The following is a 17,345-nucleotide window of genomic DNA, read 5'->3' as shown; positions in this document are numbered from 1 at the left end:
TCCATGTGAATGCTGCCGTATGTTTTCGTAACTGACGTGGCTGACAGTTACTTTCTCAATGAAGGGTCGTACAAGAAATTCAGTCTCCGGTACACTAACATTTTTAGTCTTGTAACATACACGATTTGTAATAGAATACGAATAAATATTTAAGTCTCAACTCGTATCGATAGTAAAATAGCTGTGGTCTTAATTAATAAAGAAGCGGCAAAAACGGTCGTTCAGAGGCGACAAAAGAAACTGACCCGTTACATCAATAAAATTCGTATGTATTCTGCGCAAGTGACAATTCTTTCTCAATTACACGTCTCTGCTTCACCCGCAGATTCTCCTGCATACGTCGGCAAGTCTTCGAAAGAGGCGGTGAATGGTTATGAAGCTGTTTCATCAATTTCGTCTGCTGGCGCAGCTGCGCTGCACAGGGTTCCAAAGCCCATGTAACAAAGATGACCCATAGTGCAACACTTTAGAGCTTCTTCATCTTAATCGACATTGTTTGTTGCTATAATTATAAACATTAGCGACGTATCAATTAGTTTACCAGTGTTCTTTCAATGTCTGACACTCAGTGGAGTGAAGATGTGCAGTAAATTTTTTATCAGCCGTTATGGGGTGTGTGGTTCATCTTTATGTCGAAGTGCCGTACAGAAGCCCGTCGAAGTTTAGTTGGTGTGTAGCTGTGTTGCGGTGGAGGTCTTGTCATGTAAAAGCTAAACGCAGGTAGTGTGGTGAAGCCGTATCACTGAAAATGAAACATAGTAATAATACGAAGTATGAGAAACTGTCGCAGGCACGTGCCGACAAGTGCTATGAAGACTCGGTAGGAAGCCCAGAAAGTGGAAGTATAAATTTAAGTGAAGTGAGTGGTCTGGCAGAAGTAGGACTCAACGATATTGATTAGTGCATGTGAAAGTTTTTGCCACACTTATTGAAAATAATACTTCGTGCTTACATAATTTTCGTTTTATTGTTCGTTGACAAAAGTATCAGCTAGGGAAGCAGCGAAAAAGTGTGTCGCAAAAGTTATTGGTCTACATGCATTTGTAGTTAATCAATAACAATGCTGATTTATGTGTTGCATATGATTGACAGTAAAAATTAGTAGGAAGAGCACGAATCTAGGTTAATTTATCGAGCACATGCATGAAGTAAGTCTGTGTGCGGCATATGTAGCATTTTTGCCGAAGAGTAGTTAGCTTTGTTTTTAGCAATTTTTTTCCTAACTTTATAAGAAGTTTTCCCTTTGAGTACATGAATTTTTCAGTGCCGCACTCCGCAGCCAAAAGAAATGTAGAAGATGAAATTGCGCCTGAATCGTATTTTCTGGTAAATTCGTGCCGCTCCATGAATAAACGCGCCCCTCTGCTGCATATATTGTAGCTATTAGCATGAATTGGAACGTTACACTTACTGCGTTGACAGTATCTCATTCAGCCATGCCGTATGTCATCAACCGATTATCGAGAAGAATAAAATGTATGTATGTCATACGTACTCCTGTGTTTACAGTTTTCCGTCCTTTTCTGCTCTTCTCGAAAAAAGAAAAGAAAACGGACAGTAACAACAGACTTGCAACTGTTAGCTTTAGATACATTTGGATGTATCGATGAATTTTAGTAGTTAGTGCTATTCTTTCCTTGTCTCTTACGAATACTCGCCAAACTTGTACTGTTAGTTCCATTCAGTAACCATATTTATGTGACAGCTTTCTACTTCACACTGAATTTGAAAATGTATCATTGTGTGGCGAATATGAAGAATCTCATCTCTCCCATGTGTCAGCTTCATTCAGTTCTTACGTGATCCGGAAAATTTGCAGCTATGAGCGCTTTGGAAGTATGGCTTTCCAGCATATGCAGACAGGCATTTACTTCTGAGCTGTCCACAAACGTATAAATGTTTATTTCTGTTTTCATATTCCATCAATAGCGTCATCCTGGTATATTCATTATCATTTTACCAATGTATATTGAACTCTTCATTATTGCGAGACAAAACTAGATGTCTGGAAACTGCCACTTAATGGTAATCCAAGTATAAACAGCTTTGAATGTATGTGTAGAATAAATATTTTCATTTAGCAGATTCTATGTTATTTGAAAAATCATTTGTTGCTGTCTTTGTATGTGATATTAGGCCTATGTGGTTTACAGTAGGACAGTTGGATGCACAACGTAATTTTTTTTACTTTGTTTTTATGTAGGGGCCTAAACTCATTTGTGAATTGCAAAACATACATACCACTATGCTGTTGTTTCGTAGACTAGAAGAAATTGAAGGCAGTATCGTCTGTTTTTCATTCAGGAACTGTCAGTCTGTTTTGTGTCATTGGCAATGAGTCATACATTGTGCATTTTTGTGTTTTGAAACTTGAGTCTTATGGTGTTAGTAATTTCTTGTGTTTTCTTGCTCATTTGGTTGCTTCAACATGAGAAGGCAGACTTTCAGAGATGATGAATTTGTTTTTAATGACAATATTAGATAAGCAAACTGCATCCCAAATTACTCAAATTTAGTTATGGTGAAGATACTTGCAACTTGGCTGGAAATTGAGAGAGCAACCAGTGAAAGTTACACACAAGATAAAACACTCAGTACATAAGCTCTATAAGATATATGCATCGAAATTATCATTCTTATGCATTAACTCATCAGCATAAAAACAAAAGATGTTATAAGGTCTGTGAAGTGTACACTCTTCAGCGTCGTGGTTTTTGCTGTGAATGTCGCCTGCTCTTTATAATTTCATGTGTAATATGTTGTACTTATTCACCTAGGTTGTGTTTTTTAAAGTGTATATCAAGCTAATGTGTGGCTCTTGTTTTGGCATTTTTTGTCAACCTTATGAACATCTCTGCATGTTTCTCTCTTTTTGTAGTTTGTCTTGCCCGCACTTTTCACTATTTATTTCACATTGATCACCATTAATTGATATTAAATATGTAATGTTTGAGTTTTACCATTCCCAGTTTTCTTTTATGAATGGGAACTCTAGCTTCCTTGGCAATTGTAATTTTAAAGGGAGGTGAGCAGTTGAGCCTGAATATGAAGCTTGTGACTCATTTAATTGGTTTACTTGTTATTTCATTTAATTTCTTTGCATGAATAGTTCTTAATTCTTCTGGTGACAATGATGCTATTATTACCCCACTGCTCAGGTGGATGAGCACTACATGTGGCTCATAACAAATGAGGCGAGCACTCTCGGCACTGAGGAGGTGGCAGCACGGCTGCGCACCGACCTTCGGACTGGCCTCCGATGGCGGGAGGCAGAGCTTCGGAGGCAGCTGACTGGCTATAATGAACTGACTGTCAAAGAAGAGGAGCCTACATGGAAGAAATACATTGAACAGGTATGTTGTATTGCTTACTTCTTTATTTCCAGTCTTTATCTACTTGTACCTGGATAGTATTTTTATGCTGTGTATCGATTTTCCTCACCACCTTTCTATTCTTGCTTCTAACTTGGTACACTCTGAAGAGAGCACCAGCACTAAATCACTAAACAGTGACAGTGAAACTGAACCTGAAAGAGACAAAATAGGCTACTCAATTCGAGTTCATTTAGAGAAGTTTGGAGTGTTTCCATTTACCAGTTACAGCATCATTGTGGTACTAAAAGACCTAGAAAGAATAGAAATAATAGAATGAGGGAAAAGTAACCAATCATTGTACAATGGAAATGTTGTTGTACGTATACTGTATCTTCTAACTATGACCCAATAAGGTTCTGTGAGTTGTGTGATTGGGTCTCTCTCTATTAATTTCATACATATTAAAAGGAGTTATTGCAAGTAACCAGTGTGACACATCTTAGAGTATGCATTATGTCACTTCAATTATTGTCCAAAAATATAAAATGAATAGATATAAAATTTACTCAGCCAGCAAAGGGAGGAAAAAATACGGGTCGATAGAAGCGTCCGATCCCACATGTCGGCTTTGACCCGTGACGTAAGGGTGCTGTCGTGTGTGACGTCATGGCGGCGCGGAGTTTGGTTTGAGTGTGGCTGTCTCCAGTTCTGTTTTATCTTATTTTATTTACTTTTCTGATCTGTTCGTTCTATCTCGTGAGATTTTTTTTTTAATTTAAAAACACTTATTACTTATTTTAATTATCTGTTTCCTCCAATTTCTGTTTTAGTTTATTATATTTATCTTTCTGATCTGTTCATTCTATCCCGTGAGATATTTAAAAAAAAAAAGACAAAAAACACTAATCAGCTACTGAAGCATCTTTATCTTCTATGGGTTGCAGGGGTTACGACCCCTGGGGAGGTGGGTGGGTACTCATGCATGGCTGTCTTCACTTACACGTTGTAGTTACGCAAGGCATCTAAATTTGTTTATATTTAGTTTGCCCCCCACCCAAAACACCCCATTTCCCGTGCTTGTCCCGTTAGTGTCATTAGGCTTCTTGTGGAAAGTGTGTGTGTTTGTTTTTGTTTCCGCCATATTTCTGACGTCATGGGTCAAAGCAGACGGGCGGGATCGGACGCTTCCATATTTCCAAAAATACATATGAAAGGTATTGAAATATACAACGTTTTTGAGGCAGTGCCTCTTTCTGGCTGCAGGGTTGAAGGGAAAGGACTGGCAAGGTTTAAGAAATCTGGAGAGTTATGGAAAAGTTGCCCAGAACCCCAGCTCAGGGAAGACTTACTGGATGAGATGAGAAGGAAAGAATGATAGTTTGTCACTTCACTGGACAGTATTTGAAAAACTGAGAACATAAAGGTAAAAGGTAGGGTAATGAGTAAGACGTATTACTGAAAGAAACAGTGTGCAAGAGTGGAAAGTTACGTTCATTATACAAGGTAGACAGACGAGGGGGGGGGAGGGGGGAGAAAGGTATAGAAAAAGAAAGGGGAGCAAAGAAGAGGAATTGTTACTGAAAAGAAATGCTGTGACCACAGAAACTAATGTAAATCTAGACCAGTGACTGTCATGTTCTTGAATATGCTCTCGGACAGCATATTGTGTGTTACCAATATACACCCCTGTCTGTGTTCATTCATCCTAATTGATAAGTTGGTGATACTCATACCCGTGTAGAAGGGCAAACAGTGTTTACATAACAGCTGGTATATGATGTCATTTCACAGAAGGCTCTTCCTTTTATAATATGTTTTGCAGTACAAGGATGGTATAGAAGGCATTGGACAAGTTTTACAGTGGGGTCATAACAGGGATAGAAGCTACAGAGTAGGGTAACTGGTGGAGAAGGGACCACAGGGTCTGACCAGGATAGTGTGGTGATTGGGGGGGATCCAGGTGATGTGGGCAAAAATCACAAAGACTGGGCCTCATTTGAAGGCAACTGAGTAATGCATTCAAGACCAGGATATTACTGAGTACTCGTATGTTTTTTTTTTTTTTTTTTGGGGGGGGGGGGGAGGATCAGAAATACCAGGAAATCTCATTTTGAACCAGGCTGACAGTATAATTACATAGTGAGAATGGGGGTGTATTGCATAAAGAATCTGCATCTGAAAAAGTACATTGCCTTCAATGCCAAGGCTGTGTGGGAGGGAATGTTTGACTGAAAAGGATGACAACTGTCAAATGTAAGTACTGTTGTCTGTGGGTTTACTGTAAAGGTAAGTGCTAGCTGACCCTCAGTGGGGATGAGGTCAACATTAAGGACAGTGGCATGAGATTTGGAATAGGACCAGTGAAATTTAACTGTGAGAATGTAATTTATTCAGAGATTTCAAAAATTTCAACAGGTCAGTCTCACGAGCCCATATGGCACAAATGCCATCGGCATATCTAAACCAAACCAGAGGTTTATGGATGCCAGTAAAGCCCCCACCAAGTGAGCTATGAAAAGAGTGGCATAAGAAGGAACCATCGTGGTTCCCATGGCTGTTCACGCAATCAGTTTGCATGTCTACCCCTCAAAGGTAAAAGTAGTTGTTAGTATGTATGAAGTTGATAAAATTGAGCAGGTAGGACATCATAGGTTTAGAAGCAGGTGGACACTGACTAAGGTAATGTTCAACAGCAGACCATGTACATTGGGAATGTCGGCATAGCAGGAGGTAGCATCAGTGGTGAGAAGTAAAGTGTATGGTGGGAGTGGGCAGACGCAGATTTCGTATGATCTAGGCCAGTGGTTTCCAACCTGAGAGGTTAGAGAGATTTATGGGGGACGAGGGGGGAGGGGTGGTCCAGACAACACAGAAGAAGGCAGAAATGTGCTGTCAGACAGGTCAAAACTTTTATATTCTTATTACACTATGTGAATCTATTTTTTGTGGAGTTGGCAGAATCAGTTTTGCCTGACATGTTGCTGACGCAACAGTCTTCAATCTGTATTCTCCATTCTTAAGTCAATGTTAGACCTGTTGGGCTGTGTAGAAGTAAATTGTATTTTATTGGTTCTGGATGTTGATTGAAAATCACTGCTAAAAGAAGATTGTGTAATGAAGAATATAATAATATGGATTTGGGTTTATTGGAAGAGACATATCAAACTACCACAGTGTGTTGTGTGTCATAATGTCCTCAGTAACAACGCATTGTGGCCTGTGTCTGGAATGTCTCATAACATCTCACCCAGTGTTGAAAAATAGACCAAAAGACTCTTTAGTTGGAAAAAGAAATTTTTTATGTTGCGTGAAACAGGACTCTACTGAGATCTTTCAGCAGGAAAACAAGAATGTTATTGAAGCATTATATGAAATTTCTCTCTTAATACTATTGGTGAGATGTTAATGAAATCTTCCATTCTTAAAGCGACCAAAATTGTTTTTGGAGAAGGTAATCAGTGAAAGATGGACAAAACGTCACTTTCAAACACCAGGGTGCGTAGGACCAAAGAAGTGACCCTGAATGTGAAAGAACATCTAGTTGAAAGACTGAAACATTACAATTTTTTACCTTACAGTGTAATGACTCTACTGATGTAGCTTAACAGTATCACTTAATACTATACTACTGATTTGCAGTTGAGAAGAAAATAATGGAAGTACTATTGTTTTCTAAAAACATAGAAACGGCATCAAGAGGTTATTATGTATTTTCTGCTTTTAATGAATTTCTGGTTGAAAATCATTTGTTTTGGGACATTTACAGAAATTTGTTCATATCTTGGCTTCCTAAGTATTGCCAAAGAAAACCATTCTAACATTTGTGACTCTCATTGTGTGATCCATGGACAAGCCTTAGCTTTACGTGAAAAACTGAACACAGCACATAAAGTTGCTATTGGCATAGATAATAAAATTTAGTCAAGTGATATGATGTTATTGTTGTACACCAATCTTTTAATCTTTCATACACAAAGTCAGTGTCTTTTAAAGGGCAATATTATGGAAATGGAAGAGGATGTAGATGAAGATGAAATGGGAGGTATGATACTGCGCGAAGAGTTTGACAGAGCACTGAAAGACCTGAGTCGAAACAAGGCCCCCGGAGTAGACAATATTCCATTGGAACTACTGACGGCCGTGGGAGAGCCAGTCCTGACAAAACTCTACCATCTGGTGAGCAAGATGTATGAAACAGGCGAAATACCCTCAGACTTCAAGAAGAATATAATTATTCCAATCCCAAAGAAAGCAGGTGTTGACAGATGTGAAAATTACCGAACAATCAGTTTAATAAGTCACAGCTGCAAAATACTAACACGAATTCTTTACAGACGAATGGAAAAACTAGTAGAAGCCGACCTTGGGGAAGATCAGTTTGGATTCCGTAGAAACACTGGAACACGTGAGGCAATACTGACCTTACGACTTATCTTAGAAGAAAGATTAAGGAAAGGCAAACCTACGTTCCTAGCATTTGTAGACTTAGAGAAAGCTTTTGACAATGTTGACTGGAATACTCTCTTTCAAATTCTAAAGGTGGCAGGGGTAAAATACAGGGAGCGAAAGGCTGTTTACAACTTGTACAGAAACCAGATGGCAGTTATAAGAGTTGAGGGACATGAAAGGGAAGCAGTGGTTGGGAAAGGCGTGAGACAGGGTTGTAGCCTCTCCCCGATGTTATTCAATCTCTATATTGAGCAAGCAGTAAAGGAAACAAAAGAAAAATTTGGAGTAGGTATTAAAATCCATGGAGAAGAAATAAAAACTTTGAGGTTCGCCGATGACATTGTAATTCTGGCAGAGACAGCAAAGGACTTGGAAGAGCAGTTGAACGGAATGGATGGTGTCTTGAAGGGAGGATATAAGATGAACATCAACAAAAGCAAAACGAGGATAATGGAATGTAGTCGAGTTAAGTCGGGTGATGCTGAGGGTATTAGATTAGGAAATGAGACACTTAAAGTAGTAAAGGAGTTTTGCTATTTGGGGAGCAAAATAACTGATGATGGACGAAGTAGAGAGGATATAAAATGTAGACTGGCAATGGCAAGGAAAGCGTTTCTGAAGAAGAGAAATTTGTTAACATCGAGTATAGATTTAAGTGTCAGGAAGTTATTTCTGAAAGTATTTGTATGGAGTGTAGCCATGTATGGAAGTGAAACATGGACGGTAAATAGTTTGGACAAGAAGAGAATAGAAACTTTTGAAATGTGGTGCTACAGAAGAATGCTGAAGATTAGATGGGTAGATCACATAACTAATGAGGAAGTATTGAATAGGATTGGGGAGAAGAGAAGTTTGTGGCACAACTTGACCAGAAGAAGGGATCGGTTGGTAGGACATGTTCTGAGGCATCAAGGGATCACCAATTTAGTATTGGAGGGCAGCGTGCAGGGTAAAAATCATAGGGGGAGCCCAAGAGATGAATACACTAAGCAGATTCAGAAGGATGTAGGTTGCAGTAGGTACTGGGAGATGAAGAAACTTGCACAGGATAGAGTAGCATGGAGAGCTGCATCAAATCAGTCTCAGGACTGAAGACCACAACAACAACAACAACATGCTTAGCAGGCTGTATGAATTGAAATCAGACATAGAACTATTTCTTTTGAGTCAAGGGAACGATGAGCTTCATCATTCATTCACTTACGACAGCTTTATATTTTCCCAAGCATACCTTGCAGACCTATCTGAAACCCTGAATAATCTGAATTTGAAAGTACAAAGTAGAAATAACACCGTAATAGATGCCAATGATGCCATAAGTGCCTTCTTGGAAAAGACACAACTATTGAAGTGTCGCCTGGATGCTCCCATTACTAACTTTTCGTCATTCCTAATTCCGTGAACTTCTAGATAGGCAACAGTGATTCCAATGAGTGGAGAGTTATCATCAACGAACATCTGGAAAGACTTGAAACCTAAATTTCTCACTTGCCTTCAGTGGAGTGGCAGTGCAAATGAGCAAGGTCACCCGCCACCATTGATATGCATGGACTTTCTGATGAAATACAAGAGTTGAATTGAAATGTGGGTAGAGGTTTAGATAACAGTGTCAACAAATGGGGTTGGAAGAATTTTGGGCCCATTTCATTCTTATTTATCCAGGAATGGCGAGGCATTCGTAAAAGTCCTCATACAGTTCTCATCTATGTACCTATGTGAGACTGGATTCTCGATACTAACCATCATGAAAACAAAACACTGTAGTTGCCTGAATGTGGAGAGTGCTGTTAGATGTGTGTTAACTAGTTTTAAACCAAACATTCAGGAGCTGCATAGAGAGAAACAATGTCAACCATCTCACTGATGTTCTGAACTTTTGTGATTCCCATCACATAAAAAAATGTTTCATGTGCAAAGTGTATAGGTATTTAAGTAAGACATAAAGACATTTCTGCTGTATTTCAACTGCCAAGTCCTTTCAAACACTACGGTTTTGTATTATTCTACATTTGATAATCTTCTGTTACTAAAGTGAGGATTGCAGATTATTGTCAAATAAAGTTTTCAAAAGAAGCGATAAATAAAACTAAATAAATAAACAGACAAACATAGGGACATGAGATATTCTGAGATTGCAAAAAGGGACGCCCGGTAGAAAATGTTGGGAACCACTGATTTAGGAAATGGTTGGTCTCTTCAACATAGGAAGGGAAGTATTTGTACTATAGGTTGCATGTTTTGATCAACCCAGGTAGACAGAGACCTACAGTGAGTGCTTTGAAGCCAGCATCTATGGGATGGTCAAGGTTGTTCAGTTTGTGGATCTTAGGAAGAAGGTAAAAATTGTGTGTGTGGTTTGAGTAGGGTAAGAACTTATATGGATTGTGTTATTAATCCCTGTGATGGGCCTAAGGTTTTAAGGGGGGACTCTAGTTCAGTTTTCAGCTGAGGGATGGAATTTTGGTGGCAGGTGCTGTATGTGGAAGTGCCAGAAAACTGGTTTAGAGCCATGGTTACATACTCTTATTGGTCAGGTCCACAATGGTAGATCTCATCTGCCAGTTTAGAATAATGATGGTCATCAATTTTTAAGGAACAAAATGCCTGCATAGGACAGGTTAAGATCATACTGCAGGGACGTGAGAAAGGGTGGCGAAGCACCGTTGGATGTTTGAAATTCTCAGATAACTTGCACGGAGTGTTGTTGAGGTAATTGTGGTGGATCAAGTTGGGATCTTGAATGAAACTGTTCAAAGTAGGGTTCAGTGTCAGGTCTGCTGTTAGAAAGGTTTGAGATTGGGCTGCAAAGTGATAATTTCAGTTAATGTGACATGTGAAGGAAAGTGGGTTCTTAACTAAAGCAACAAATTAAATGCGGGTTTTGGGCTGAAAGTGGAACCTTTGGAGAATATGAATAATTCAGGAGGGGCTTAGATGAGAACTCACTACTATTGTGGCTGGTTAATGTGATTGTGGGTTGCCATTACTCTGCGAGGCAGTGGTGAAGGCTGGGGGATGTTCAGCGAGTTGGCCAAGCTCAGTTTGTAGGAGACAAGTGATGATTGATGATGTGGCTGTTTATGGCACTGGAGTGAGAACTGGGATGGAAACATCACTGTTGAAGTAGTTTAGGAAAAGACAGGATAGTTTTCTGAGGTGGTGTCAGGCCTGTTGTTGCAGTTTGTAGTTGGCTTGGCTGATGATCAAAGTAAACATGAGGGACAGATAACTGCAATATTTTATAGGAGGACAGAACTCTGGAGGAGGAAATTGACAGATGAGATATATAGCTCACAATTAGTTGGGTAAGTGCAAGAGATTGCTATATTTGAAACTGTAAAATGGGATATGAAGAGTGGGATTACATCCAGAAATAAGGACATTCTAAGGTAGACCTCACAATGTCCCTGTCAGACACTATGCTCCTTCTGCATCCATTTCCCCACCCTGTGACTCATAGATTTTACCCCTGTGACCATCCCCACTGTAAGACTTGCCCAACGCACCCACCTGCCACCGCCTACACCAGTCCTCTAACTGGCAAAACATACTACAAAAGGAAGAGCCACTTGTGAAATCACCTATCTCATGTACCAGCTGATATGTAAATACTGTTCACCCTTCTACATTGGTTTGACTGTCACCAAGTTATCAGTTAGGATGAATAGGGACGGGAGGGGGCGGGGGGGGTATACTGGCAACACAAGAGCACGCTCAAAACCACGACAGTCATACCCTCAATGCCTGTTTCACCACACGTGCCATCTCGATTCTCTGGTATCGCAGAACTGTGCAGGTGGCATTAAGACATGCTTGGTTCTCACCACCCACCTGGCCTAGATTTACATTACTTTTGTGTGGTCGCAGCATTTCTTTTCAGTAACAGTTCCTTTTCTTTGTTCCCTAGTATTTTACAATATCTTTATTGTGTTACCTGTCTGGTTTTTTTCTGTTCTCCTCGCCTGTCTACATTGTGTAATGCACATAGCTGTCCACTCACACTGACTCTTGCACACTATTTTTCAGTAATCTGTCTTACTTATTACCCTGCATTTTACCTTTAAGTTCTTAGGTTCTCAAATATTGTCCGATTCGGGCACAATCAGTCTGTCTTTATTTCTCATCCTGTCCAGTAACTCTTTCCACACCTGAATTCTGGGAAACTTTTCCATATGTCTCCCCATTTCCTAAATGTTGCCAGTCTTTCTTGTTCATCTGTCTTTCTTTCCCTTCAGCCCTTCTGCCAAAAGGAGCTATTTTCTCTGAAACTTGCACATTTTCATATCTTTTATAATTGCGTGTTTTTTCATGACACCTCTTGGTGAGTAGGTTGTGTGTCTGTCTAAATTATATTACTTTCAACATTTTTTGTATATTGCTGGATCCAATAATTGAAGTTCCACAATATTTCAGTGAATAACCACTCTGCCATCACTAGGTGGTGCTGTTGGAATGATATGTGTACTATGTTCTGACGATTGATGGTATTTATGCCTGCTGGTCCAGAGGTTGGGCCTTGATTGGCTTCTTGCTGTGCTCGGTGGGGGGAAGGGGGGGGGGTGCAGCTGCAGTGATGGGTGGAAAACTCGGTTGCCTTCCGCCCATAATCCCTGTGACATTTTGCTTCCAGATGTCGCATTTTGATGGAGTTTTGTATTGGCTTGCGTGCCTTGCTCATTTGGAAGCCCAGGTCCCTGTTGATAAAATTATCAGGTATTTGGCTTCTTTGGGAAAGGAGTCCCAAAATTTATCAGCGGTAGCATACATAGGGGCAGAAATCCATTCCAGTACGATTATGCCATAGGTGGTAAATCATTGGAAGCGGTAACGACCGTAAAATACTTAGGAGTTACTATCCGGAGCGATATGAAGTGGAATGATCACATAAAACAAATAGTGGGAAAAGCAGGCGCCAGGTTGAGATTCATAGGAAGAATTCTAAGAAAATGTGACTCATCGACGAAAGAAGTAGCTTACAAAACGCTTGTTCGTCCGATTCTTGAGTATTGCTCATCAGTATGGGACCCTTACCAGGTTGGATTAATAGAAGAGATAGACGTGATCCAGCGAAAAGCAGCGCGATTCGTCATGGGGACATTTACTCAGCGCGAGAGCGTTACGGAGATGTTGAACAAGCTCCAGTGGCGGACACTTCAAGAAAGGCGTTACGCAATACGGAGAGGTTTATTATCGAAATTACGAGAGAGCACATTCCGGGAAGAGATGGGCAACATATTACTACCGCCCACATATATCTCGCGTAATGATCACAACGAAAAGATCCGAGAAATTAGAGCAAATACGGAGACTTACAAGCAGTCGTTCTTCCCACGCACAATTCGTGAATGGAACAGGAAAGGGGGGATCAGATAGTGGTACAATAAGTACCCTCCGCCACACACCGTAAGGTGGCTCGCGGAGTATAGATGTAGATGTAGATGTAGCAGAATGTGGCATCTGGATGTGAGATGTGACAGAGACAACAGGCGCAAGGCTACTGAGACTCTCGCCACCATAACCCTCACCACAGCCACACGACCTCCCACCATTGAGCCTGGCATGGGGCCAGCGAGGCCCAAATTTGGGACCAACAGGAATACATAATGCTAGCACACAGTGGTCGCACTATTTTATCAGAACCGCGTGTTGATGGTGTAATGGTTATTTGCTGAAATGTCACGGAACTTTGGTGATAGGATGTAGCAGCACAGCTGAGAATCTTGGCAGCAGCATGTACATGGGGAAAGCCTAAAATCACATACAACCATTGTATAATTCAATTGTTGTGTGGTATAAATGTGGTAAGGGAAGTTCTGGCAGAATGTAAATAATTTGGAGTAAAGGAGACCTCTCACTGAATAGTAGCAGTGCTGAGTTGCTGACAGGCACACACAAAAAAGTGAATACTTTTCTAGTTCTCATGTGAATCCTTTAATGAGCTACAGCACATGTGCTAGTGAAGTTTTAATTCTTGTTTTTATTTGCCTATTGACAGCTCAAAGCTTCTACTATTTTGTGAGTGGTCTTATTTACTCCCAAATTATTAACATTCATTGGCTGAGGAGTTACGTAGGTAGAAATCGTCCATGCCTTAACTTCCAAGTGTGTCTTCTGCAGCAAGAGATGACATGTAAGGCAGAAAAATAGTCTCTTAAGCCACAGACTAAATCCCAAGAAACAGAAATCACCTAGCCAATAGAAATTGTCAAGAAAGCTTCAATTTTATGACATCTAATAATTGTTTACAAAATAATTTAATATTTGTAATCCAGCTTAAAATTGGAGGCATTGGGTTGTAGGATAGAAACACACAAAGTAAAGGTGACTGTTCCTGAACGTTCTTGGGTGGTTGCTATTCAGAAAATATTGAACACACATGCTTTTTATGCTGTAATGCCTGGTACTGACAACTTTGACAGTTGGAAGACCAGAAATCTGGAGGAAGAAATGTGATGGAAGTTAGTTTTTTCTTTCTTCTTCACCTTCTTCGTCTCCTGTGGATCATATTCATGACAGTTCATATTCATGACCATGATATGTGAAGTAGATATTAATTTAATTTGTTTTTACAACTGTCTGTTAACACCTTTAATTTACTAGGGAGGTGGTCAAATATGTTTATTGCTTCATACTTTTGCTCCTTTCTATGCAGGGTAAGGTTAAGTTGTGACTAGTGGAGGCTGAAATTGTTCCTAGTGTTATATTTTTAAATTCTAGTACTATTTTCAAATGATGCCTTATTCTGCACAACAAACTTCGTGAGTTAATGCATTGGGGGGCTGCTGTTAGTATGCCTAAGTTTTTAAACAACAGTCTTAAGAAAAGTATAGATTGCAACTCAGCATAAAGATAGCACATTGAGTTGCATACAAGCACCCCGCTCGAGCTGCTGTACTTTTGCACCATGTGAGTGTGTGTTTCTTCTTTTCTTTTCTAAAGAACACGATGATGAAAACTAAATACATAAGTCTTTTCGTTATGCCTGTCTGCAACTCATTGTGTCATCTTTATGGTGAGTAGCAGTCTATTCAATTACTAATATTGCTGATATTTCAGCCTGTAGTTTTCCATTTTTTAATTTTTTAAACAGTAGTCTACCTAAAGTTCAGGGATGGACACAAGGTATTACCATTACAGCACATTTTCAAGTGCAATGAGTACTTTGTGTCTTTAATAGAATTGCCCCAGAAAATTATTCCATATGACATAAAACAATGCAAGTATACAAAGAAAGCTAATATTCCAATGCTTTCGCTGCCAACATTAGAAATGATACACAGATGAAATGTTGCTGAACTAAAGCTTTTGATTACATTTACAACATGTGATTAAGTCTGTAGGCCTATACTTTCTGAGTTGGTAGCTGGCCATATAATTTACACTTCTGGAACTCCATAAAATTGCCGGACACATTCTTTTGCAGCCACATACAAAGTCATATGCTAGGCTGAACTGTAAACTTGCACACAACGATTTTATTCTCTCTTATTGTTTTTATTTTTGCTTTAGGACACATTGACTATACATCCAGAAGTGGTTATAGCTGTATGTTGTTGGCATAAAAACGTTGAGTAAAGCAAAATGACAGATTACACTTAGCTTTGTGAATAATCACAGTGCATTATTCTGACCAGGTTGTCGCCATAAAATCACTTGAGCCCTGTGGACCTATAGTACTAAGTTTAAATTTGTGCTGTATATCAGCTTCTTTTAAGTATGCTGTTATCAAATTGTACTTGTGTACATGGAATCTATAGATGAAAGATGTAACACCTGTAAGTAAGGGAAAAACCCCTTGCAACCAGTTTCCTATATGGTAATTCTTGTGCTTCCCTTGAACGAAGTGGCACTGTGGTTAGCACACTGGACTTGCATTAAAGAGGGTGATCGGGTTCAAATCCGGGTCTGACCATACAGACTCAAGTTTTCTGTTATTTCCCTAAATCACTGCTGGCAAAAGCCATGATTGTGCCTTTGAAAGGACACAGCCGGTTTCCTTCCCCCGTCATTGAAATCATCCTAGCTTGTGCTCCATGTCTAATGATCTCAATATCAACAGGATGGTAAACCCTAACCTTCATTTCTTCTTTCTTGTGCTTTCTTGTACTTAGTGCATGCCAGTAGTACATGATTCACATTGGCCACGTCTGATCCTGATCACAGCTTACAGAAATTATAATTTTTATACAATGCGATTATGTGGGGTAACATTCTTGTCTGAGTCTTATATGAATGAGGTACCACTTGTGTCATTTACTTAACTTCACATACTTGAACCACAGCTGAGGAGAGATGTCTGAGTAGCTGCTAAGTGTCTGCTCTTATGTTGCTGACACCATAACCTCCAGATGTCAAACACTCATATCAGTACCAAATGTTTGTGTGTGTGTGTGTGTGTGTGTGTGTGTGTGTGTGTGTGTGTGTGTGTGTTGATAAAGTATCAACAAAAACACCAATTTAGTTCATATTGTGTGCTGTTGTCCAGTAGAACGTGTGTAAATTGTAATTAAAAGTAAAACCAGAACTACGGAGTAGAGGAAAAGTGTGTATGTGAGGTGTTGATACGAAGATCTCTGGTAGATGAATTGGTAGTGTGTCAGATCATCATACTAAAAGTCCCGGGTTCGAAACCGCCTGCTGGCAAATTTTTTTTTTTAACGGTTTACGTGTGAAATTGTTACATGGGAGAAATTTTTTTCTGATGTGTAAAAGGGCATTCCGTAGTTCGTAGCAGTGTTCTTTTGGCAGTCTGCTTTTGTTTCATTAATTGAAAGTAGCAAACCTATTGCATACATTTGTATAGATAACACCACACCTACCTATGTAAATGTACCCAATAGGTTTGCTACTTTCAACTAACGAAGTGAAAACCTACTGCCAAAAGAACATTGCTACAAACTACGAAACATCCTTTTACACATCCGAAAGAATTTCTCCCATATAACAATTTCACGCGGAAGCTGTTAAAGATTGCCAGCTGGCAGTTTCAAACTTGGGACTTTTAGTATGATGATCTAATGATCTACCACAGATGTTCATCATCCTAGCTCACAGATAAGGTTTCATACTCCATAGTTCTGATGTTACTTTTAATTACCACTTACACGTTCTACTGGACGATAACACTCAGCATGAACTAAATCAATGTTATGGTTGATACTCTATCGACACACATCGTTTGGTGCCAATCTGAATGTCTGATGTCTGAAGGTTCGGGTGTGTGAGACACTTGCTATTCGTGGTTCCAGTCATGGTAAGCAGATATCTTGATATTAAGTTTGAAATCACTATGAACAATTGGTGGTAGACGGAATTGTCCTTCAGTAATCCGCTTCTTTGCTAAGTGGTAGACTATTTCATTTCTTAAAATTCTGTATTGTCCTTTTGTCTAGCATGTGGAGGTATGGGTCATCCGTAAAACATTGTGGTTTTTTGCTGGAGTGTTGTAGTGGCGAAAAAGAGGTGGAAAAAATTTTATGAGCAACCACTGGAAGTAATGAACGCTGATTTACTTCTGCAGGCAATGTAGAATATACTTTTGTAACTATCTGTGCATGTCCCTGTTTTCCTAAATTTAATACT

General features: G+C 39.6%; 1 protein-coding gene across 3 annotated transcripts in view; it reads left to right on the top strand.

Moving 5' to 3' along the window:
• Window positions 1–675: 675 nt before the first annotated feature.
• Window positions 676–17,345, top strand: part of LOC124787856 (calcium-transporting ATPase type 2C member 1) — a 91,337-nt gene continuing 74,667 nt past the window's right edge. Inside the window, exons 1-2 of one of the 3 annotated variants that reach the window (XM_047254818.1) lie at window positions 676–720; window positions 3,159–3,353. In XM_047254818.1, coding sequence (XP_047110774.1) covers window positions 3,174–3,353 — 180 coding nt within the window. In that variant the 5' untranslated portion in view covers window positions 676–720; window positions 3,159–3,173. Of the gene's footprint in view, window positions 860–3,158; window positions 3,354–17,345 lie in introns of all 3 variants that reach the window. The other 2 variants (XM_047254816.1, XM_047254817.1) reach the window with 2 other exon arrangements.

The sequence above is a fragment of the Schistocerca piceifrons genome, chromosome 3 (assembly GCF_021461385.2).
Source record: "Schistocerca piceifrons isolate TAMUIC-IGC-003096 chromosome 3, iqSchPice1.1, whole genome shotgun sequence".
Classification (NCBI taxonomy): Eukaryota; Metazoa; Arthropoda; class Insecta; order Orthoptera; family Acrididae; genus Schistocerca; species Schistocerca piceifrons.
Note: the sequence above shows the minus strand (reverse complement) of the source record. Positions and strands in the feature narration are given on the sequence as shown.